The sequence below is a fragment of the Lynx rufus genome, unplaced genomic scaffold (genome assembly GCF_022079265.1).
Source record: "Lynx rufus isolate CCGP_SWC_20201006 ecotype Redwood Valley unplaced genomic scaffold, mLynRuf1.p SCAF_12, whole genome shotgun sequence".
NCBI classification, from domain to species: domain Eukaryota; kingdom Metazoa; phylum Chordata; class Mammalia; order Carnivora; family Felidae; genus Lynx; species Lynx rufus.
In genome coordinates, this window is record NW_025814826.1 from 8350296 (window position 1) to 8374963 (window position 24668).

Below are 24668 nucleotides of genomic sequence, written 5' to 3' on the forward strand. Positions count from 1 at the left end.
AAAATGGAATTGATGATATAAAGACACAAATGTTTTTCATTAAAAAAGGCAATATAAGTAAGTATACATACAGCATAAAAAAAAATACAGCTGAAGCAAAAGCTATACACCAAGAGAAAAAAAGATAAGAAATGCAACAAGACATTAACTGATGGTTGTATTTAGAGACAGACTTAAGGATGATTTCTTTTCCTCCTCCAACTCCCCAAATTTTATCTAATGAACATGGAAATCTTTTAACATAAAAAAAAAAAAAAAAAGATTTTAAAAGAGAACCTGTAATGAGATCAGATATCTCCAAAAAGTATAAAAGAGTAAAACTTCTTTAAATTAAGATTAAATAAATATAACTACAATGTCCCACAAAATGTAAACCATCTTTCCAGAAATAAAAACACATGTATATCATTCTCAGTCAGTGTCTATGGCAAATTTTCATTACTTTAGAATATGGAATTCGACTTAAAATTTAAATTAATTATAAACACACAAAGTTTCAGTTGGTCTTTAAAGACTAGATTATTTTAAAAAGCTTTTGATTTTGAAATAATCTAAAGCTTGCACAAATGTTTTAAGAATGGTACAAGAAACTTTACTCAGATTCGCCAAATGTTAACGTTTGCTACACTTGCTTCCTCATTCACTCACTGCCCCCTACAGATACGCATGCATGTGTCATATATATTCACACATGCACATCATTGTGCACACAGGCATAGTTCTTTTGAACTATTTGAAAGTAAGTAGCAGATATCATGCTCCTTAATCCCAAAATACCTCATTATGTATTCCCTAAGAAAAAAAAATTCGGTTGAATAACCACAGTAAATAAATAAATTTAAGAATCACACAATACTGTTTACTTACCTACAGACATTACAAAAATTATGTCATTGATCCCAATTTACAATTTTTAGTCCCTAGTTTCCAAGATCTCAGAAGTAATAAGGTTTTTTGTTCTTGCTATTGATGTCTTTGAAATTGTAAAAGGTTCAACTTTTTCTATTTTTCTCTTCCACATAAAGCTAATAACTGCTTAGAGAAATGGCTGATTCGAGGGCTGGGGCAGGGAAGACAGATGAGCCCAACACATTTTCTGGCTCCAGAATATAAAAAAGAGATCAAGAAAACTGAAGGGGGGCGGGGGATGTCAAAAGGACACAAGAGCCAGTTTGAATGGGTACCCACTGGTCAAATCTGGGAAAATGGGAATATCAAAATAAATATGAACAGTAATGGATAAAATAGGAATCCATGTGTCCACACTAATAGAAAAACAACTGGAAAGTAAAAGGAGGGTTCTTTCTTATAGTAGAATACTGACAGTAGAATGCTGACTTAGAAATATTGAAGAAAATTACAATTTTGCGACTATCACTATAAAATGTGGTCTGGGCAAAAATCAGTGAATACTAAACAGGGGATGAGAGGAGGTCTGATGAGAGGCAAGATAGTTTCAGGGTCTTAAAGTATCTCTCACAGAATACCTATTAGGTACAACAGAAAAAACAATAAACTACACGGTGTACACCTTGACTGGGTTGTATCAAAATGAACGTCATCAGCATCAATGCCTCTGGAGGTGACACCCGAGAAGGATATAACACACTTATATAGTATTCCAACTATGCCTGCTCAACCTGATCTAATCATAAGAAAATAACAAATAAGGCCCAAATCAGGAACATGCTATTAAAGATAAAGTGCGGGGAGCCTGGATGGCTCAGTCAGTTAAGCATCCAACTTCAGCTCAGGTCATGATCTCACGGTTTATGAGTTCGAGCCCCACGTTGGGCTCTGTGTTGACAGCTCAGAGCCTGGAACCTGCTTCAGATCTGTGTCTCCCTCTCTCTCTGCCCCTCCCCCATGCAAGCTCTCGCTCTCTCTCTCTCTCTCTCAAAAATAAAGATTAAAAAAAATCTTTTTTTTACATAAAGTGAGATGAGTGCTTGTATTCTTCAAATTGTCAATATTGTAAGTAGCATAAGAAGGCTTAAGAACTATTCCAGACCAGGAGACTAGATTACGTGATCCTAGACTAGATCTTGTTCTGAAAGAAGAAAAAAAGCTCTAAAGGACACCACTGGGACACATGACAATACTGGAACCTGCACTGTCGATTAAAGTACTGTACCAATGTTAAATTTCCTGAATTTCCTATGATTATGTAAGAAAATAAACTTGTTCCAAGGAAACACACACTTAAGTATTAAAGGGTAAAGCATGATAGATGCAACCTATTCTCAAACAGTTCAGAAAAAATGTGTACGTGTGTGAATATGTACATACGGAGAAAGAGAAGACAAGTAATGACAAAACAAGCATGGCAAATATTAAAAATTAATGGGTCTAGAAAAAGTATACATGTGAGTTATTTTTATTATTCTTGTAAACCTTCTGTAAGTTAGAAAATTATTTCAAAAACGTTTTTAAAATGTATGACAACTTTCCCCATGGGGAAAATTCTTCTTCTTAAAGAGGCATCCAGTTGTAAGTTTTAGAAAACAAAAAAGGCTATGGGGCGCCTGGGTGGCGCAGTCGGTTAAGCGTCCGACTTCAGCCAGGTCACAATCTCGCGGTCCGTGAGTTCGAGCCCCGCGTCGGGCTCTGGGCTGATGGCTCAGAGCCTGGAGCCTGTTTCCGATTCTGTGTCTCCCTCTCTCTCTGCCCCTCCCCCGTTCATGCTCTGTCTCTCTCTGTCCCAAAAATAAATAAACGTTGAAAAAAAAAAAACAAAACTCATTTAAGAAAACAAAAAAGGCTAAATTTGACTAGTTTAAAAAGCAAAACCCTCAAGGAGGTCAAACTAACACCCTTCCCATTTCATATAAGGCACTGATTTCAATACATCTATATTTATAAACAGGAAAATATGCAAACACCAAATGTTTGAATAAACCAGATCACGAATACACATAAGGGAAGATCAATTATACCTAATAACTTTTTCCAGGATTTGATGAGAGACTTTGCTAAAGATGTAACTTCTTCATCTGTACTCTGCTTGCGAATAGCATTCACTGACATTCCAATTCTTGTGGACTGCAAGGGAATACAAAAAATTTGTGTAAGCTGTCTTTATTTCAGACAATTTAGTGCTTCATTCTGTTCTTTCTCATTTTCCTGTTTCCATGGTATACCAGAAGAAAACCTGAGTTATTTGAATTCTTATAATAGTATACTATACAATTAAGATACATGCATCTTCAGATCAACACTGGACTCAAGGTTATTAGCACAGAGATCTGCAGACAGATAAGCTGAGCTGCTATTGTAATAAGGTTGGTTAACTGGTAAAATGAAATCAGTCTTTCCATATCCCTTAAGGTAAGAATAAACTATAAAATATTTGTATTATATAGAAGGCATGAAGCAACCATGACTAACATACGCACTTCTTTGCTTCTATATATTCTTCTATGTAGATTACTTTGTGGATCATCTGCTGCAACTTTAATGAGGATACTCGAATATTACCATCTACAGAGGTTTAAGAACATTTTTTTTTTTGCCCCACATCAGCATACAATTACAGATACTAAAACGGACTTCACAGAGGGGCCCCAGGGTGGCTCAGTCGGTTAAGGCATCAGACTCCTGACACCGGCTCACGTCATGATCTCACGGTTCATGGGATTGAGCCCCGCATCAGGCTCTGAACTGACAGTGCAGAGCCTGCTTGGGATTCTGTCTCTCCCTCTCTCTCTGCCCTTCCCCCCTTTCTCTCCCTCTATCAAAATAAATAAACATTTGTTAAAAAAAGGACTTCACAGAATACAGTAATATATCATGTGATAATACTACGTACCCACAAATACGCTGGGAGCATCCGTATTCACTAATCTTCCTAACCACCATTTATTTTTTTTAATTTAATTTATTCAAGTGGACTTCATGCCCAATGTGGGGCTTGCCCTTACAACCCTGAGATCAACAGTCACCTGCTCCGCTGACTGAGCCAGCCAGGCACCCCTTCCTAACAACCTTTAAGCTTGATATCATTATCCCTACTCATCCAGCAATACACCATACCTAATTGGCAAAACTGGGATTTAAATGCACCTCCAAAGTCCAGCTCTTTCCAGGACATCAATGGTTTTCAAATTGTGCTCAAAGAACACAAAAGCTGTGACAGGCCAATTAAGGATGATAAATAAAAAAACAAATGGTAAATTATTTAGTTAGTTCAAGTTGTTAGTAGACGATCTTTCAAGACACATGGTCAATGGAAGAAAAAAACAACAAAAGGAATTGTTAGTGGTTAAAAAAAGCAGGAATCCCTGCTGTAAACTTTACGGTAGAGTAATAAATGGGTACTTACAGTTTTCCTGCTAAATTATTCAAACTCCTCAACAAAGAGATTCAGGACAGAAATTCTGCTCAAGAATTTAGAACATGTGTTTGGCCAGAATGGCCTAAGCTGTATCTATGGAAAGAAAGCTGTGCAAGGCAGATAAGGTTCCACAGCAGAAAGATAAAGGGGATTCCACAATTCTAAAATCCTAAAATGGTTTGGGATTAATGTTTGGGGAGGGTTTCCCCCCAAAGAAAGTGGTTTACTGCTTTAATAAAATGCTCTTGGAACTTTTTTAATGAAGAAAATACTTTAGAACTTTTTAAAGAACTCTTCTAAAACACTTCAATATAGAAAATTGTCCACAAGCAAGTTCCTGGGCCAGATGGCATAGCCTACAACTGTGTGGACCCAGAGCTGTCCTAGTGGATACAGCTCACTGCTTAGAAGCCAGGCCTGCAACTGCAAGCAAGTACTGAGTGTCAGGTCTGACTTCCTTATCCCGATGCCTTTGGCACTCCTCCTCCAGCAGCCATTCACAGCTCTTCCTTACTACCACCCCAAAACCCACCCCACCCACCCACCCAGAAGAAAATCTATTTTTGGAACGAGTAGAAGAAATCATTTGAGCCACTAATACAGTTCTGAAGCTTGGGGCTGACACAGATTGGCAAAGAAAATGGAGCTTTAAGAGGTAGTCAGAGGCAAGCAAAGATACAGGAAGAGCATGAACAAATCATGTACTTTGGGTGACTGCTTTTTAACTGTCACAGGATGTTTTCATCACTAAAGAGTCAATAATTTCCTACTTAAAACCTACGAAAATCCATCCGGAGAATGCAGGAATCCGTAACAAACATACTTCTCTAAGGAAGAGACTATCCAGTCAAGAATAATAAGAAACAAGGCTGCTGAGGTAGAGTGAAAAACAAAGATCTGGGTAGGTTTTTTTCCTCCTTTTGAAGAGAGTATTTGGGGAACAGCAGATGAAACTAGAGAGAAGAAAGGATTATGAAGCCATTTTACTTGGATAACCAAGTCTAAACGTACCTCTAAGAATTCTCTAGACTCTGGACTTTTCCTAAAACCAGTAGACTTTAATTTATAGGATATAAGAAGTGCCCTACAAAAAAGTACTGTGTGCTCAAATAACATTAAGGACTGTAGATTTAAACAGGCTTCTTGTTTGCAGGACTAATGAAGGTTTTTGAGATCAACTATATACTGTGAAATTCTGGACACAGAAAATGTATGCCTTTGCCCATGGCTGGCCATCTGGTTTCTATAGAACACCAGCTATGCAATTATAAAGACACTACCCTGAAAAGATGGAGAGGCCACTAAGCTGACTTAGGGAATCAGATGCACACTGCTGGTAAAGCAGAGAGGAATGAGCAGTGAGATTAAGAGATGCTGTCAGCATCACAGGAAATAAGCAGATTGGTATACTCTAGAAGAAAGATCACCTTTATGATCACTCATGAGTTTCCGCCAAGATGATTTAAGATACCCCCTAAATCTTAAAGTAAAAACATAGAGCTACTATAAAACATTGAGAAAAATTAAAGACTTAAATACATGTAAAGGCATCCCATATACATGGATCATAAGATTTAAATGTTAAGATTGCAATGCTAAGAAAATCAGACTAAAATAAAATCCCTATTAAAATCCCAGCTGCCTTTTGTGCAGAAATTGATAAGCTTATCCTAAAGTTCATATGGAAATACAGGGGACCCAAAATAGCCAAAACAATCTTGAAAAAATTGAAGGACGCATAATTCCCAAATTCAAAACTTACTACAAAACCTCAATGATCAAGGCAATGTGGTCCTATATAAGGAGAGACACAATTAATAGATTTAAGAATCCAGGAATAAATCCCTACATTTTTCTGTCACTGATTTTCAATAAGGATCTCAAGATAATTCATTAGAGAGAAGAATATTTTAAAAAGGTGAGAGGTGCCTGGGTGGCTCAGTCGGTTAAGCGTCTGACTTGGCCTCAAGTTATCTCACAGTTCGTGAGTTCAAGCCCCCGAGTCAGGATCTGTGCTGCCAGCTCGGATTCTGGGGGGGTGGGGGAGGTTGTGTGTGTTGTGTGTGTCTGTGTCTCTCTCTGCCCCTCCCCTGCTCACGTTCCCTCCCTCTCTCTCTCTCTCTCTCTCTCTCTCTCTCAAAAATAAATAAATAGATAGATAGATAGATAGATAGATAGCATTTTTTTTAAAGCTGAACTAGCTATCCATGCATAAAAGAATGAAATTGGACTTCTTTATACCACACATGAAAATTAACTCAAAATGAATCACAGAACTAAATGAAAAAGCTAAAAAACAAAAGAATAAATTTTTGTAGCCCTGAATTAGGCAACTAAAGCACAAGCAACCAAAGAAAACAATAAATCAGACTACAACAAAATTTTAAGCTTTTGTGTTTCAAAGACCACCACTAAGAAAGTAAAGCCCAGGGGAGGTAACACTTGAAAATCCTGTATCTCATAATGGACTTGTATCTAGAATATATAAAGAACTATTACAACTTAAAACTAAAAAGACAAATTATCCAATTTCAAAACAGGAAAAGGATCTGAAAAAACAGTTCTCCAAAGAAAATATATGACTGGTTAAGAAGCGTATGAAAAAGATGTTCGACATTAGTCATTTGGGAAATGGAAATAAACACCACAAGAAATATCACTTCACGCCCAGTAAGATGGCTATAATCAAAGACAAATAATAAGCGTTGGCAAGAATGTGGATAAACTGGAACCTTCGTTTACTTGCTCCTGAGAATGTAAAATGATACGGTCACGTGGGAAAACAGTCTGGCAGGTCCTCAAAATATTCAACATAAAGTTACCATACAACTCATCATTTCGACTCTTTCAGATCTCTACCAGAGAGAACCAAAAACACACAAACCTGCACATGAATGTGCACAGCAAGCAGCATGAGTCATAACAACCAAAAAAGTAGAAACAACCCAAATGTCCATCAAATGACAAATGGATAAACAAAATGTGGTATAACCATACAGTGGACTATTATTCAGCCATAAAAGGGAACGAGGGACTGACACATGCTACAACATGGATGAACCCTGAAAAGATTATGCTGAGTAAAGGCCAAAGGGGCACCTGGCTGACTCTGCCGGGAGAGCATGCGACTCTTGATCTTCAGGTCACGAGTTTGAGCCCCACGTTGAGGGGTAGATCATAATTAAAATAAAGAAATTTTTTAATCTTCAAAGGAAAAAAAACAAGGCAGGCAGACACAAAAGGTCATATATTACATGATTTCATTTATATGAAACTTCCAGAATAGGTAAATCTGTAGAGACAAAAATGTGGCTCGATTAGTGATTCCTAGGGCCGAAGGGGGAGAAATGAGGAACGGCTGCTAAAAGGCACCCCAGAGGCTGGTGTCCTGATGGCAGCTGCTGTCACTGACAAAGAAAGTGAGCTTTTGGGAAATCAAATCAGGGCCAAGAGTCCAACTTCCTTTCCTTTCACGGTGAGATTACAAACTTGGAAGATTTAGATTTTATTCTTCTTGAGAAGGCAACTTTTTCTATAATGATAACTTAGATTATTGATTTATGTTACCATCTTTTAAAAAAAAAACAAGAGTTAATAATGATTTACACCATAACAGGACAATACAAAAAACTTATTGGTAGTAAAAATGTTTTGGCATTTTAGGACAATTATCTATCCAAATCATGACACATTTTAGCACATACCTGTAATAATTCCAGGGTCATGGGAATATTCTTAAGCTCCTTCAGTAAATCCAATGCTCCAGCCTATAAAATAAAATAAAATAATTGCAGATGCAATTTCCCAGATGGTAAAACAAGGACTAACTAGAGATTTAAATTTACGTTTTCCCATCCACAACTCACTATGGCTCACTTATTCATATGAGGATGGTGTGTGTGTGTGTGTGTGTGTGTGTGTGTGTGTATATATATATGTATATATATATGTATACATATATATACACATATATGTGTGCATACCAGGATGATATATATATATATATATACACATATATATGTATATATATACACACACACATATATATATGTATACATACATACATAAAGGGGGGCAGGGAAAGAGGGGTAGTGTTTTCCAAATAATGATTGCAACTCATTAAAGGAACATAAGATCCATTTACTGGACTATGACCAGCACTTGTTTGTTAAAGTTCATTTTAAATAATATTTGTTTATATGTGTCCAAATTTGAAATGTAAAATGTGTTTCTTACCCTGGTAGCATAACACACCCCACATTTCCATGAAGAACACCTATTTGATTAAGGAGCCAACCCTGAAAAAGCAGGAACGGGGGTCAGAAGATACTATAGCACCTCTAGCATTCACACACAGTGAGAGTGGGAAAGGGCCTGTCTTTACTAGAATTCTCTTGAGGTCTCCTGTTTCTTACTCATCTGTCAGAAAAGCACTGCTGTTGGGGTGCCTGGATGGCTCATTCGGTTAAGCGACCGACTTCAGCTCGGGTCATGATCTCACGGTTGGTGCGTTCAAGCCCCACGTTGGGCTCTGTGCTTACAGCTCAGAGCCTGGAGCCTGCTTCCGATTCTGTGTCTCCCTCTCTCTCTGGCCCTCCCCCACTCACACTCTGTCTCTCTCTCTCTCAAAAACAAATAAAACATTAAAAAAATTTGGGGCGCCTGGATGGCTCAGTCGGTTAAGCGTCTGACTTCAGCTCAGGTCATGATCTCACGGTTCATGAGTTTGAGCCCCACGTTGGGCTCTGTGCTGACAGCTTGGAGCCTGGAGCCTGCTTCAGATTCTGTGTCTCTCTTCCTCTCTGCCCCTTCCCTATTCACACTCTCTCTCTTCTCAAAAATAAAAAAAACATTAAAAAAAATTTTTTAATTAAAAAAAACCACAGAAACAATACTGTCTACCTAATTCCTACAAAGTAGTAAAAAGCAGATTCTGAGAGAAAATTCAGAATTAAGATGTATGTTAAGCTCACAGGCCTGTCCACTGCCATCTAGAATCAAAGACTCCCATATAGATGATGAAGACAGAACAAAATAAGACTCCTAAAAGAATTACATAAAGCACCTGAAATTAAAAAAGGAATGAAATGAGAAGCAACAGCACCACCTTATACCTTGTGGCCAAATATTCCAATTTGATATTCATTTATGTATCATATTTAACCTAATACCCTCACTTAATCATATTTTACTTAGTTTAATATTCACTTAATGTACTATATTTGTACACATTATTCTATATGCCACTAATAAAAAAACTATTAAACTATCATAGTATTTTCTTATCACTTCTTCACACTTTTATAATTCTTGTAAACTTGAAGTTTTGATCATGTGCCACCTTTTACATACATAAAAGAAAAACATAAGCAAAATAAATTAGCTAAGGTGCTTCTAAAACTACTTCACATTCAGAATCCAATGATTATGAATCACTTATTGACTCAGATTCAATTATATCTGTTTTTATCCACAAAAAAGTTGTAGAGAAAACAGTAGTAATGCAGCATTTCATAAAAGAAGCCATCAAAGGGGCGCCTGGGTGGCTCAGTCGGTTGAGTGTCCGACTTCGGCTCAGGGCCATGATCGCATGGCCCATGGGTTCCAGGCCCACACCGGGCTCTGTGCCGACAGCTCAGAGCCTGGAACCTGCTTCAGATTCTGTGTCTCACTCTCTCTCTGCCCCTCCCCTGCTCATGCTGTCTCTCTCTGTCTCAAAAATAAATAAAACATTAAAAAGAAGAAGAAGAAGAAGAAGAAGAAGCCATCAAAGAGCTAAAAGCCTTTAGCTCTTACCTGGCTTTGTAGTGTGTAGAGAGCTAGTTGTTTTCACCCCCACTGCTCTTCAACCATTTGGTTCCCTAAGGTTCAAAGAGCACTCCACTAATGTCTTTAAGAGTTTCTTCCAAGCCACTGACACCCACTCTGCAAATGTTGATGCTGGGTTTGATGTTCTGCCTGTGAAAGTACATCCCAATAGCCATCTGGTCGACAATACATGTGTAACTCATTCTGCTTTCTGAAATGGTAAAATACAAAAACTAGGCACCCTACGAATCAATGAAACACAGCATACCCCAGGGAACTAGAAAGCCCCAGAGCATGTCCCTCAACATGTACCCCCAAGGAAGAAACAAGCACGGAACCCTCATGGCATTATCATATTTCTTAAATATAAAATTGAGTCAAGGCTTCCAGTCATGTAATTTTTCCATTTAAACTTGACAGGAGCGCCCGGGTGGCTCAGTTATGCATCTGACTCTTGATTTCTCCTCAGGTCATGACTCCAGGTCGTGAGATCAAGCCCCACAGCGCAGTCTGATTGGGATTCTCTCTCTGCACCTCCCCTGGGTATGCGCTCTCTCTCTCAAAATAAATAAACTTAAAAAAAAAAAACAAAAAAACAACTGACACTTAAAAAATAAGTAAAATAAAATAAACTTGACATCAGGGTGCCTGGCTGGCTTAGTGGGTAAAGCATGCAACTCTTGATCTCAGAGGTCATGAGTCAGAGCCCCATGTTGGATGCAGAGATTTCATTAATTAATTAATTAAAAAAAATAAAGTTGACAGACAACAGACTCAGCTGTGGAGAATAAAAAAACATTAACTTTCCTTCTGGCAACAGGTATGTTATTTTAATTTAAAACTTAAGTTCAAAAACAATTATGAGACAGGTTACTATGAAGGATTTTTTTTAAGTTTTTTTTTTTTTTAGAGAGAGTGTGAGCAGGGGAGAAGGGCAGAGGGGACGAGAGAGAGAGAAAGAAAAGGGGGGGAAGAGAGAATCCTAAGCAGGCTCCACACTCAGCACAGAGTCTGACACAGGGCTCAATCTCACAAACCATGAGATCATGACCCTGAGCCAAAAACAAGAGTTGAACAGTCAACCGACTGGGCCACCCAGGCACCTGTTTTGTTTTTTTATTATGAAGGATTTTAACGATTTACTTCTTAAAGATCCCTTCTGATCTTAAAATTCTACAAATTATTTTTAGAGGTAACTAAAAACAGTGAAACACTGCAGGTGTTAGAGAAGAAAACCAACACTGACTTTAAATTTACTGTTAGGGGCGCCTGGGTGGCTCAGTCGGTTAAGCGTCCGACTTCGGCTCGGGTCATGATCTCACGGTCCGTGAGTTCGAGCCCCGCATCGGGCTCTGTGCTGACAGCTCAGAGCCTGGAGCCTGCTTCAGATTCTGTGTCTCCCTCTCTCTCTGACCCTCCCCCGTTCATGCTCTGTCTCTCTCTGTCTCAAAAATAAATAAACATTAAAAAAAATAATAATAAAAATAAATAAATAAATAAATAAATAAATAAATTTACTGTTAATCAGAAATTCTACAGAAATGACATCTTGTGAGCAAATGGGTTCTTCAATCCCACATCTATAAATCCCCAAACCAAAAACCTTTGAAAAGCAAGATTTCTCACAGATTTTCAACAAACTCATTTGCCAACAACACCTAATCTCAACATACGTAAAGCCATTTATGTTCTATATATCCCACTTCGTGTGACAGTACTACATTTCACTATAAAAATGTTAATGTCTGATTACTAGGAACTGCCCAGATCCTGTTGAAGATATATAATGTATGCACCATATTATCTTAATAAAACCTGAGGTGCTCAGCAATCAAAAAGAATGAAATCTTGCCATCTGCAATCACATGGATGGAACTAGAGGGTATCATGCTAAGCGAAATTAGTCAGAGAAAGACAAATATCATATGACTTCACTCATTATGAGGACTTTAAGATACAAAACAGATGAGCATAAGGGAAAGGAAGCAAAAATAATATAAAAACAGGGAGGGGGAAAAAACATAAGAGACTCTTAAATATGGAGAACAAACAGAGGGTTACTGGAGGGGTTGTAGGAGGGGGGATGGGCTAAATGGGGAAGGGGCATTAAGGAATCTACTCCTGAAATCATGTTGCACTATATGCTAACTAACTTGGATGTAAATTAAAAATAAATAAATAAACATGGTTAAAATAAACAAATTAAAAATATGGATTTTTTTTTTAATTTTTAAAAACCTGAGGGGCATCCGGGTGGCTCAGTTGGTTAGGCATCTGACTTCAGCTAGGTAATGACCTCACAGCTCATGAGTTCGAGCCCCACGTTGGACTCTGTGTTAACAGCTCGGAGCTGGAGCCTATTTCAGATTCTGTGTGTCCCTTGCTCTCTGCCCCTCCACGGCTCACACTCTGTGTCTCTCAAAAATAAACAAACAATAAAAAAAATTTTTTTTTTAAATGTGACAATTTTGGAATTCTCAAATATATCAGACTCTAAAAGTTTTGATTAAGAGATTGTGGACTTGTATCCTATAACTACCATAGACGTTTTTCTTCTACCTATGCCTCCATGGACTTTCCAATCCATTTCTGACCTAGGATCAATTAGAGAGGAAGATAAAGAACCACACTTCTAGGAGTCCTTGAAAATGCAGCGTCTCCTTAGACTTACATAATGCGGTCTGCCACATATAAAGTTGATTCTTCTAACACATCAGCAATGTGGCATAAGGTTTAAGTTGCTTTCCAAGCAATAGATAAGATTTGCATTAATTTCATCACACTCTCCCTTTACACTCAGATCTCTTTGGTGAGACTGAAATTAGAGATACAAGCTATGGAAGGAAGAAAAAGCAAAATAACATTAATTGGATGACGCTATGACCTTTCTCATAATTACACTGTGTTCTGGCCAAATAAGATGAATGTTTCAATCACGGTTCTTTAAGAAATAAACAACTATGATAATCTAAATGAACAAAAAGGCAAAAAACAGATGATCATATATATTAATTCAGTGACAAAAGCTTCTTTGAATATTACTATGTGCCAAGCATCATGGTAAGCCCTTTATATATGTGTGTATATATATGTGCATATGTATGTATACACACATATATATACATGCAATTCCATCTTCACAATAAACCCTATAGAAAAAGGTAATCTTTTTCTCTCCATTTTACAGAAGAGGAATTGAAAATCCAGACAATTTAGGAAACCTGCACAGTCATATGATTATTACTAACTAAAAAAGGTGAAATCTACTCACTTCTGTCAAATTATACTTATGCCTCCCAACAAATACTAACACTGTGTACCAAACTCTGAGGATACAACAGTGAGCAAGACAAATCTTTTGTGACTTCAGGGAATTTAAAATAAACATAAACCTTTGAATATCTACTTCAAAACTTCAATTATACAAAGAAACAAATTCAGAAAAGGAAAGTGACTTGGCCAACTGATAGGTAATATAAAAGGACAAGAATTATAATCTCCAGACCCTCACACCGCTGCTCTCTCCATTTCCTAGGTCCACTGGTAGCAGTTCTGCTCTGTGAACTTGGGTGAATAGCATTACCAAACAAGAAACTAAATTCTATCCTTCCCCAATAATCACCTGCCTCTAAAGGTCAAGTCTATTAGATTGCAGCATCTCCTACAGATAATGATGCAAGAGAAAGAAAGATTCTACCTTATCTTCCAGAGTCAAATTTAGTTCACAGTACTGGCTGAAGAATAAACAATACTATCACATGACTTTATTACATGGTTGGTACTATCTGCCATCAGAAACAAGTACTTTTACAAAATATTGCATTCAAACTTGTACTTAGCACAGAGCATATACAACTTTGTATAGGACACAAACATCCTCCTCAAGAAGATGTATGGAGAAGGAAGCAACATGGAATATACAGTTAAGAACACACACACACACACACACTTATATATACATACGTATGTGTGTATAGATATGCGTGACATATATAGAGATATATCTATATATAGAGATATATCTATATAGATATAGAGAGATATACCTATATATATATATATATATATATATATCAGATCGAAATTCAAATCTATTCACTGCCATTTCCTAATTATAAGATCTTGAGAATGTTACTTCTTTTTCAAGCTTCAGTTTCTTCATATGTAGGACAGCATAATACACTGACCTAGAAGAATTCAAATGGTCAAATGGAGTAATAAAAAAATATGAAGTACTGAAATAGAGTGCCTGACATGTAGGATATGGTTGATAAGGGATACAAAGAGATAAAAAGATTTATGTACTTCCATCATAACAATATTCTCAAAAAGCCATAAACCAGCATTTTAAGTAAGCATTATTTAACCTCAATCAACTCAAACACCTCTCAGTAAGAATTATAAGATTTCAAGGCTTAAAAAACTAAGATGCTATTCATTTTTTTTTAAAAGGAAACACTGTAAATATTTGAATTATGGCTCAGGAACATCACTATATACTAGAAATTATAATTTTATTATGTCATCTCAAATGTGCATTTATTCTACACCAAACAAAAGAAAAAATATATAAAATTGACTTCATCAAAACTGAAAGAAAAGACACTATCAAGAGAGTGAAAAGATAACCCACAGAATGCAAGGCAATATGTACAAATCCTGTCTTCCATAAGTCTAATATTCAGAATACAAAGAACTCTTACAACTCAAAAATACAAATAGTTTAAAAATGGGCAAAGGATCTGAACATTTCTCCAAATATATAGAAATGGCCAACAATGAAAAATTTTCACCATCATCAGTCATCCGAGAAATGCAAATCAAAACCACAATGAGACACCTTTTTACACCCACTGTGATGGCTATAATCAAAAAACATGCAAGTGTTGATGAAGACTCCATGCAATGGAATGCCCACCAACTGCTGATAAGAATTTAAAATCGTGCAACTTTGGAAAAAGTTTGTCAATTTCTCAAAAGGTTAAACATAGTTATATGACCTAACAATTCTACTCCTAGGTATATACCCAAGAGTAAAAAAAAAACCAAAAAACAAACATATGTCCACACAAACACCTGCACAAAACGTTCTTAGCAGCATTACTCATCATGGTCAAAAAAGTGGAAACAGCCCAAAATGTCCATCAAATGATGAATGAATAAACAAAATGTGGTACGTCCACCAGTACAGTGGAGTGCTATTCTGCAACACAAAGGAACAAAGTACTGATACTTGCTGTTAGTATAGATGAATCCTGAAAACACTAACTGAAAGAAGCCTGTCATAGAAGACCACATATTGTGTGATTCCATTTATACAAACACACGTGGTATAAGTCCATTTATAGAAAATGTCCAGAGCAGCAAATCCACAGACAAACAGATAAGTGGTTGCGGGGGCAGATACATGGTGACTACCTAATGGGTACAGGTTTCTTTTTGGAGTGATCAAAGTGCTCTTCAATTAGTGTTGTAAGAGCTACCCAAATCTGTGAATATACTAAAAACCACTGAATTGCACACTTTTTTACATTTTTTTTAATGTTTATTCATTTTTGAGAGAGAGGGGTAGGAGTAGAAAGATTTTTAAATTTTTTTAATGTTTATTTATTTTTGAAGGAGACAGAGACAGAGCATGAGCACGGGAGGGGCAGAGAGAGAGGGAGACGCAGAATCCGAAGCAGGCTCCAGTCTCCAAGCTGTCAGCACAGAGCCCAACGCAAGGCTCGAACTCACAAACCATGAGATCATGATCTGAGCCGAAGTCGGATGCTCAACCGACTGAGCCACCCAGGTGCCCCAAACTGTACACTTTTAAAGGGGTGAACTATATTGTATATCTTAATAAGACTGTTTTTAAAGACTGTGTGTAGTCAGGGGTACCTGGGTGGCTCAGCCCGTTGAGCATCCAACTTCAGCTCAGGTCATGATCTCATGGTTCGTGGGTTCAAGCCCCACACTGGACTCTGTGCTGACAGCTCAGAGCCTGGAACCTGTTTTTAGATTCTGTGTCTCCCTCTCTCTCTGCCCCTCCCTTGTTTGTGTTCTGTCCCTCTCTCTTAAAAAATAAAACATTAAAAAAAATTTAATAAAAAAATTAAAAACTATGTGTAGTCATTCTAAATTTTGATTTATACTAATCAGTCTAACCCTCATATGAAAACTGAAGTTTTTTCTTCAAATCAGGTAGAAGACTTAGAAATTTTAGGGCTCCTAGGTGGCCAGTAGGTTAGGTGTCTAAGTCTTGATTTCAGCTCAGATCATGGTCTCACAGTTTATGGGTTCAAGCCCCACATCAGGCTCTGTGCTGACAGTGCAGAGCCTGCTTGGGATTCTCTCTCTCCCTCTCTCTTCCTCTACCCCTCCCTGCCTCTTTCTCTAATAAATAAAATTTTAATTAAAAAAAAGAAAAAATTTACATTCCATGTATACCAGCTCCTGTATTTTGACATACAATTTCAACTTCTCTCCTAACAACTGAATTCTACTCAGTCGAGCCTTCACCGAAAAAATCATAATAAACAAAGCTCAACACTACTCACAAAATCTATGAATTTGAAACTTCTAAGTTACCTCACTCCTTCTTCTACAGTCATGTCATAAATCCTTTACAAAAAAAACACACAAGGTTTTTTAGCCCTTACCATATCTTAGGCATTGTCAAGAATTTCATATTCATCTAATCTTTACTAAGTCATCTCCAATTTACCACCAAAAGAAAAAAAAAAAAGACATTTTAAAGATGCTAAGGAACTTGCCTAAGATCACACTGCTAAAGTTCAGAAGAGCCAAGATTTGAGCCCAGATTAGGAGTCAGACTTCCTATTGACATCAAGTAAAAATTATAAAAAAAACAACAAATACCAGCAGTGCTTGGGTGGCTCAGTCAGCTGAGCATCTGACTTGATTTCAGCTCAGGGCATAATCTCACAGTTCGTGAATTCGAACCTCGAGCTGGGTTCTGTGCTGACAGAATGGAGTCTGCTTAAGATTCTCTTTCCCTCCCTCTCTGCCCCTCCCCAACTGGCATGTGCTCTCTCTCAAAATAAATATATAAACTTAAAAAAAAAACTAGTATCTGGGGTGCCTGGGTGGCTCAGTCGGTTAAGCGGCCAACTTCAGCTCAGGTCATGATCTCACGGTTCCTGAGTTCGAGCCCCGCGTCAGGCTCTGTGCTGGCAGCTCGGAGCCTGGAGCCTGCTTCGGATTCTGCGTCTCCCTCTCTCTCTGCCCCTCCCCTGCTCATGCTCTATGTGTGTGTGTCTCTCTCTCTAGAAAAAGGAATACACAATAAAAAAAATTTTTTTTAAGTGATAGTTTAAAAAAAAAACGAATATCTGAATATTTGGAACTAACTTACGTGGCTCATCAAGGCCTCAGAGTGGGCACTTGTAAAACTGCTAACACTGTTTAAGATCAATTATACAGATAGGGCAACATTCTGGATAAATACTAAGGTCAGGATACTGATTGGATATTTATGGAAACCTTCCTGCCCCAGAATAACAAACACCCTTACTTCCTGGCCTTATATTCACTTAACTGCACCCATGCAAGTTTCAAAAACCGGGTCTTCTAGAGACATTGCCGCTTAACATAGTACTGACTTTAAGCAAAACAGATTTAGATTCACCTCTTCATTTCTAGCTATTTGGTTTAGGACAACTCACTTTACTTTCCAAATAGTTTCCTTACTTTTGAAATACTTATCTTGTAAAACTGAGGAATAGGTAGGCAATACTTAGCTGAATACCTGGCTCAGAGTAATAATTCAATAAATAGTAGCTGTTTTTATTATTACTTAAAGGTGACACCTAACCTTTTTATTAAAACAAAACAATATCCAACAACAGCACTTAAACTTGTCAATTAAAGAGGACAACTACTATTCTTCAAGCAAAGTTTACTTTTTCATAGCTTAAGTAATATTTTTTATAAATTTTTTTTAACGTTTATTTATTCTTGAGACAGAGACAGCGTGTGAACAGGGGAGGAGCAGAGAGAGAGAGGGAGACACAGAATCTGAAACAGGCTCCATTCAGGCTCTGAGCTGTCAGCAGAGCCCGACGCCGGGCTCGAACCCACGAACCGTGAGATCATGACCTGAGCCGAAGTCCGATACTTAACCAACTGAGCCAGGCACCCCTAGCGTAAGTAATATTTTAGGGGCAGCTGGGTGGCTCAGTTGGTTAAGTGTCGGACTTCGGGTCAGGTCATGATCTCACAGTTCGTGATTTCGAGCCCTGCGTCCGGCTCTGTGCTGACAGCTCAGACCCTGGAGCCTGCTTCAGAGAATTCTGTCTACCTCTCTCTCTCTGCCCCTCCCCAACTCATGCATGCTCTCTCTCGCTCTCTGTCAAAAAAACAAACATTAAAAAAATTTTTTTTAATATTTTAAAAAGCTCACAGAAAAATCTGGACATCACACAAAAAAAAAAAAAAAAAAAAAAGAGGGAGAAACAAATCTACCATAATCCTACAAACCCCAGAACAACTTCTGTTAAATTACTGACCTCCTTAAAAGCTCTTTGTGGGGGAACCTGGGTAGCTGAGTCGCTTAAGGGTCCAACTCTTAATTTCGGCTCAGGACATGATCCCAGGGCCATGGGATCAGGTCCCGTGTTGGGCTCCACACTGAGCATGGAGCCTGCTTAAGATTTTGTCCCTCCCCTTCTCCCCCTCTCTCCCTCTCCCCCCCGCCCTCCCTTTGCCCCTCTCCCCTGCTCATGCTCTCACGCTCTCTAAAGAAAATTTTTAGGGGCCCCTGGATGGCTCAGTCACTTCAGCGTCTGACTTCGGCCCAGGTGATGATCTTGCAGTCCATGAGTTCCAGCCCCGTGTGTTCTGTGCTGACAGCTCAGAGCCTGGAGCCTGCTCCGGATTCTGTGTCTCCCTCTCTCTCTGCCCCTCATGCTCATGCTGCTCATGCTCTGTCTTTCTCACTCTCAAAAATAAATAGACATTAAAAAAATTTTTTTTTAATTTTTAAAAAAGCTATTTGTGGAATGATGTGCTTTGGAAGGCAAAGAGAGAGTCATTCAAGACCCCTTTCTCTTTATTTCATTTGCCAATTTGAATTTCTGTAAGATATACAGGGAAAAGAAGAAGGAACAAAACAAACAAACAAAAAACATAAAAGAGCCAGTCAATTTTATCTTTCTTTTTGGGGTTAAGTTTTCATATTGGTAAAGTTTCAAACTATCAGATAAATGAGATTTGAGGAGTGTCTGTAAAGTTGTTCCTCATTCTCACCCAGACTCATTATTTGCTTGTTACTTGAGAACTGCAAATAAATACAAACTGGTCTTCTCCATATTTATCCACTAAGGAATTAGTCATTTTTATGAAACACCTATTACAAGGAAAGAAAACAATCATTAGATGATTAATGGATACACATTATGGCCTGAGTAGAGAAAAAAGGTACCCAACAAAAGGCCTTTTTCCCCAAGGAGCTTCTACTGTGGGAATCCAGGGAACTCCAGGCAAAGAAAAAAACTTTTCCAGCTTAAACAAAATAAATGCTCAGCCTGTTAAATAACCAGATCTCATCACTTGCAGTGGGGAAATGAAAGGGCCGTATCAATGAGAAAACTAAACGGTAAAGGTTAATGTCTGGAACAGAAAACAAACAGGAAATATTTTAAAAGGCCAAAATTGCAAATACAGATTAACGGGGTATGAAATTACATGCCAGGCAATGCACCTGTTAAAAAAAGAGGAAGAGACTATATACAAAGTCTTAAAAAATTCAGCGTTTAACACTATTTTCTGCTCCGGCATGCTGTCCAGTAGAAAACCTGGGTCCTAGCTTAATCCAAATTGCTCAGTACTTAATTTAAGTGGGCGAACTACTTAATCTCTCTGACTCAGTTTCTTACTCTGCAAAATGGGTACACCGTAGCTGTGTCGTGGGTCTGTAGAGAATTTTGCACAGGTGCTTTGTAATTCCAAAGTGCTGTACAAATCAGAGCATCCTCTTTCTCCTTCACATTAGTTTGACAGGAAATTTATTTCGTAGACGGGAATAAGTTATTTCAGATACACGGATGCTGAAAATGTACCCAGCAGGGTGGAATAAATTCTGGCGAAGACAATCATGGAGTTTTAGCTGAAAACAGGTGACACTGCATCAGAGGACTGAAAGTACACACAGTGGTGGACAAAAAATGCAAAACTGGAAGACTTCACACAAACCACAACGTGTTCACATACATACACACTTTATCGATTAACAAGATAACGCCACCGGTATTAACTGTAAACCACTTAAGAGTACTCAGCAGTGACAGCTGTCCAAATCCATCGACCAGTCAGTACCCCTGAGGGCGTGCGTTTTAATCATAGCTCTTTTACATACTACCACCTAACAAGATCCACTTTTGAAAAACACATTTAGCAACTTGCCAAAGACGCTAGCATGCCCTGTCTTTTTGATTGCTAAACAAACCCGTAGCGTGGTGGAGATACATCAAGCGCATGGTTAGCATTCTTCTAAAAATTAAGATACAAGAATTGTAACTCATCCGCTTGAGGTCCAGAACGTCTCACAAACCTCCATGCGATGTTATTTTTAGTTGTTAGCCAGCGATCGCGGCAAAGGGAACGAATCCTCCCAAACTGTGAAGGGCTCTCTACACTCCTCGATTCTTAAACTAAATGGGCGAAGTAACTGGCGAGTAAATCTACCCTCGATCAGGTTTACTCCTCTGTACTAACAACGAAGAGACTTGGAAGTACCCCGAACGGGTGCTAACGCCGGCGGCGCGGGGCCCCGCCGCCTGCCCCAGGACGCCGGCACGGTCCACGCCGCCTTCCCCCGCGGGAAGGGCCGGCGGGGGCGGGCCGGGAGCCCCCGAGGGCCCGGCCCCAGGCCCGCCACGTCCGGCTCCCGCCAGCCGCCCGGCCTCCCTCCCGGCCCGCGTCGCCCGCCGCGCTCACCGCGTTCTTCTTCTGCACCATCTTGTCCATCTTCTTGGCAATGCGGACCACCTCGTCCTCCATGGCTTCGGCAGGTCTTCCCCGCGCCCAGCCCCGTCTGGGTCCGGAAGTGGGCGAAGCTGGGGCCGAGGGGACGGCGGGACGCGAGCCCAGGCGCGCGGCGAGCCCCCCACAGCAGGCCCGGGCCTAGGCCCTTCCTCGCAAACCAAGCCCGCGGCGGCGGTGGCGGCGGCGGCCGAGACAGCGACTCCGCCCCCGCAGGCAGCGCCAGTCGAGCTCCGCGCGCGCCGCTCAGGCACTGCCAATCGACGGCGGATCGCTGGGAACCCGCGCGCCGAGGCTCCCGCCAGACGGGCGTCGACCGAGGCGCCGTCAATGAGGAGAGGCGCAAACTGGGCGGGAGAGCTTCCCGCCAGGCGGTTGTAAAAGTCTGCAGGAGGCGGGGCCGAGTTTTGCCGCGCGTGCGCTTCCGGCCCAACCACGGCGCGGGGGGAGCTGGAGAGGCTGCGGAGACCCGCGGGGCTTGGGACTGCGGCGGGCGTGGGGGACGGAACGTTGGCGGTTTTTAAAGGCGGTCGGAGCCCGACCCTTTTTTCCGTGAGAGGCGGCTACCGTGAAAAGCAGAGCCCCGCCCGGTTTCCCGAAGTAGTCTCGTAAAATACGGACTTGATCTTTTTAAGCGTCCCCCTTTTAAAAGTCAACTCGTTTGTAAGCTGCCGAAGCACCGAGACCCAGTCCGGCTTGTTTTCAGACTCAGAATGTCGAACACAGTACTTGAGTGGAGTTGAATGATACTTGACAGAAACGTTCTCAAAAAAGAAATGAGGCATCTCAACTGCTTCCAAAGATCAGTGAGGAAGTTGACATCCTTAATTTAAGGGTTATGACTAACGACACAAAGCCAATGTAGAAAATTGAAATACCTATGTTACTAATACTGGAGAGTATAGGCTTCTTCAGTAGGTCTTTGCCCAATTACACGTTTTACTACCAACTCATGCTACTTGCAGACATATCCCCACACCAGATTTAACTATCAAAATGCACCATCTAGTAATGCTTTTTCTATACTAACATGACAGATGTTTTTTTTCCTACTTCTAGCTCAGTTATTTGGGGAGAAGAGGCATTTGACTTTTCCCCCTAATGTTGATTTCATGTATTTCATTTCATTTTTAAATTATCTTCCTATTGATTCCCATCTTACATTGTAATGAAACTATATGACTGGGAAGTAACGGGTTCTAAGGTATTTGTTAAGATTTGTCCATTTTTATAAATATGCTGTGTGTCCTGAAACAGAATTTGTATTCTATAATAGCAGATAGGAGGTGCCATATAGGCTCATTGGCCACAACTTAATGTTCAAATATTTATATCTCACTTTGTTGTATTCTATTCATGAATGTATAAAAATCTTCATTTATGATTGTGGATTTGTACGTTTACTTTAAAAAAATTTTTTTTATGTTTTATTTATTTTTGAGACAGTGAGACAGAGCACGAGCAGGGGAGGGGCAGAGAGAGAGGGAGACAGAATCCGAAGCAGGCTCCAGGCTCTGAGCTGTCAGCACAGAGCCTGATGCAGGGCTCGAACTCACAAACCGCAACATCATGACCTGAGCTGAAGTCGGACACTTAACCCACTGAGCCAGCCAGACATCCCTGTACATTTACTTTAATAACTGTGATTTTTGTTTTTCCCCCAAAGAATCAGTTTGTCTTTACTGCGGTAAAACACACACAATATTGTCAAATGACAAAACTAGAACAATTTAGTAACGAGCTTGCTATCCTTTATCCTAGAGAAAATAATCCACCGATGGGGGGACTAGACTGCCTTACAAGCAGTGGAGCACAGATCCCCAGGGATCTGGGACAAGCGCGAGATTTACAGAGCATTGAAGAGGCGAAGAGGGAACACGTCCCGATTGACTAAGAGGTACGAGATTTCCTTATAAACATAACAGGTCCTGTTTTCCAGGCTAATGTAGGCTAGCTAAAGCTGAGTTGGAAGATTGTGATTGGTGTAGGCTAGGTTTCCTTGACAGGTGTTTCCATGAAGGGCACGCTGACTTTGATTTGTGACTTAGGCAGGGGCGGCCCACATTTTGTGTCTCCCTATATACAAATGACTTCACCAACATAAAATGTACCGTTTTAACTAATTTAAAATGTGCAATTCAGTACCATTTAGTGCAATCACGACGTTGTACAGCCATCACCACTAGTTCCAAAAAGGTTTCCGAAAATGTCATCACCTCAAAAAGAAACCCTGTACCCTTCAAACAGTCATTCCTGATTTCCCTGCCCCAACTCTTGGCAATCGCTAACCTGTTTTCTATCTCAATGGACTTGAATATTCTGATCCTTTCATATAAATGAAATTATACAATATGGGACTTCTTGTGACTGGCCTCTATCACTTAGCATAATGTTTTCAAGGTTTATTTATGGTGCAGCTATTTCATTCCATTGTATGGCTGAATAATATCACATTATATGGCTAAACCACATTTTATTTCCTTCATTCATTGATGTACATGTGCATCGTTTCCACTTACCTTGCACTATTCCACATTTTGATTCTTGTGATAGTGCTGCTATGAATATTCATATACAAAATTTTGAATTCTTTTCAATATGTACCTGGGAGTGGGTTGCTAGGTCTTAGGGTAATTATTTAATTTTAAGAAATTGCCATCTGTTTGCCACAGCAGCTGCACCACTTTGCATTCCCGTCAGAAATGTACTAGGGTTCCAGTCTCTCCACATCCGCTTGTTTTTGTACATATTTTTTATTCTAACCATCCTAGTGGGTGCCAAGTGGATTTTAACTTGCACTTCCCTGATGACTAACTGTGCTAAGCATATTTTACTGTGCTTGTTGGTCATTTGTACATCTGGAGAAATGTCTAACTCAAATCCTTTACTCAATGTTTAATCAGGTTGTCTTTTATTGAGTTTTAAGAGTTTTTTGTATTTTTCCGACACTAGACATCAGATATGATTTGCAAATATTGTTTCCCATTCTGAGGGTTGTATTGACAGTGATCTTTGATGCACAAATCTATTCAGTTTTATCGAAGTCCAATTTATCTGTTTTATTTTGTTGTTTGTACTTTTATTGTCATATCTAAGAAACCATTGGCAAATCCAAGGCCATGAAGATTGCCATTGCCATTTAAACCAGATTAAGTCTTCCGATTCATAAAAATGGAATGTCTTGGGAGTTGGTTGGTTCAGTTGGTGGACCATGTGACTCTTGATCTCAGGGTTGTGAGTTCTGGCCCCATGTTGGGTGTAAAGATTACTTAAAAAACAAAAAATCTTTCAAAGAAATGGAATGTCTTTCCATATATTTAGATCTACTTTAATTTCTTTTCACCATATTTCGTGGGTTTTAGTGTACAAATCTTTTACTTCAGTTAAATTTATTCCTAGGTATTTTATTCTTTTGAATGCTATTGAAAATGGAATTGTTTTCTTTTAACTTTTTTAATATTTATTTATTTTTGAGAGACAGAGCATGAGTGGGGGGAGGGGCAGAAAGGGAGGGAGACACAGAATACCAAGCAGACTGTAG

General features: G+C 39.2%; 1 protein-coding gene across 2 annotated transcripts in view; it reads right to left on the minus strand.

Moving 5' to 3' along the window:
• The window catches only part of TCEA1 (transcription elongation factor A1), a 43823-nt gene extending 22434 nt beyond the window's left edge, over positions 1–21389 (minus strand). Inside the window, exons 1-3 of one of the 2 annotated variants that reach the window (XM_047073927.1) lie at positions 21083–21389; positions 8038–8100; positions 2937–3042 (exon numbers count right to left, since the gene is read on the minus strand). In XM_047073927.1, the coding sequence (XP_046929883.1) occupies positions 2937–3042; positions 8038–8100; positions 21083–21145 (232 nt within the window). In that variant the 5' untranslated portion in view covers positions 21146–21389. Of the gene's footprint in view, positions 1–2936; positions 3043–4032; positions 4117–8037; positions 8101–21082 lie in introns of those variants that run through there. The other variant, XM_047073928.1, reaches the window with a different exon arrangement.
• Between the last annotated feature and the right edge of the window lie 3279 nt (positions 21390–24668).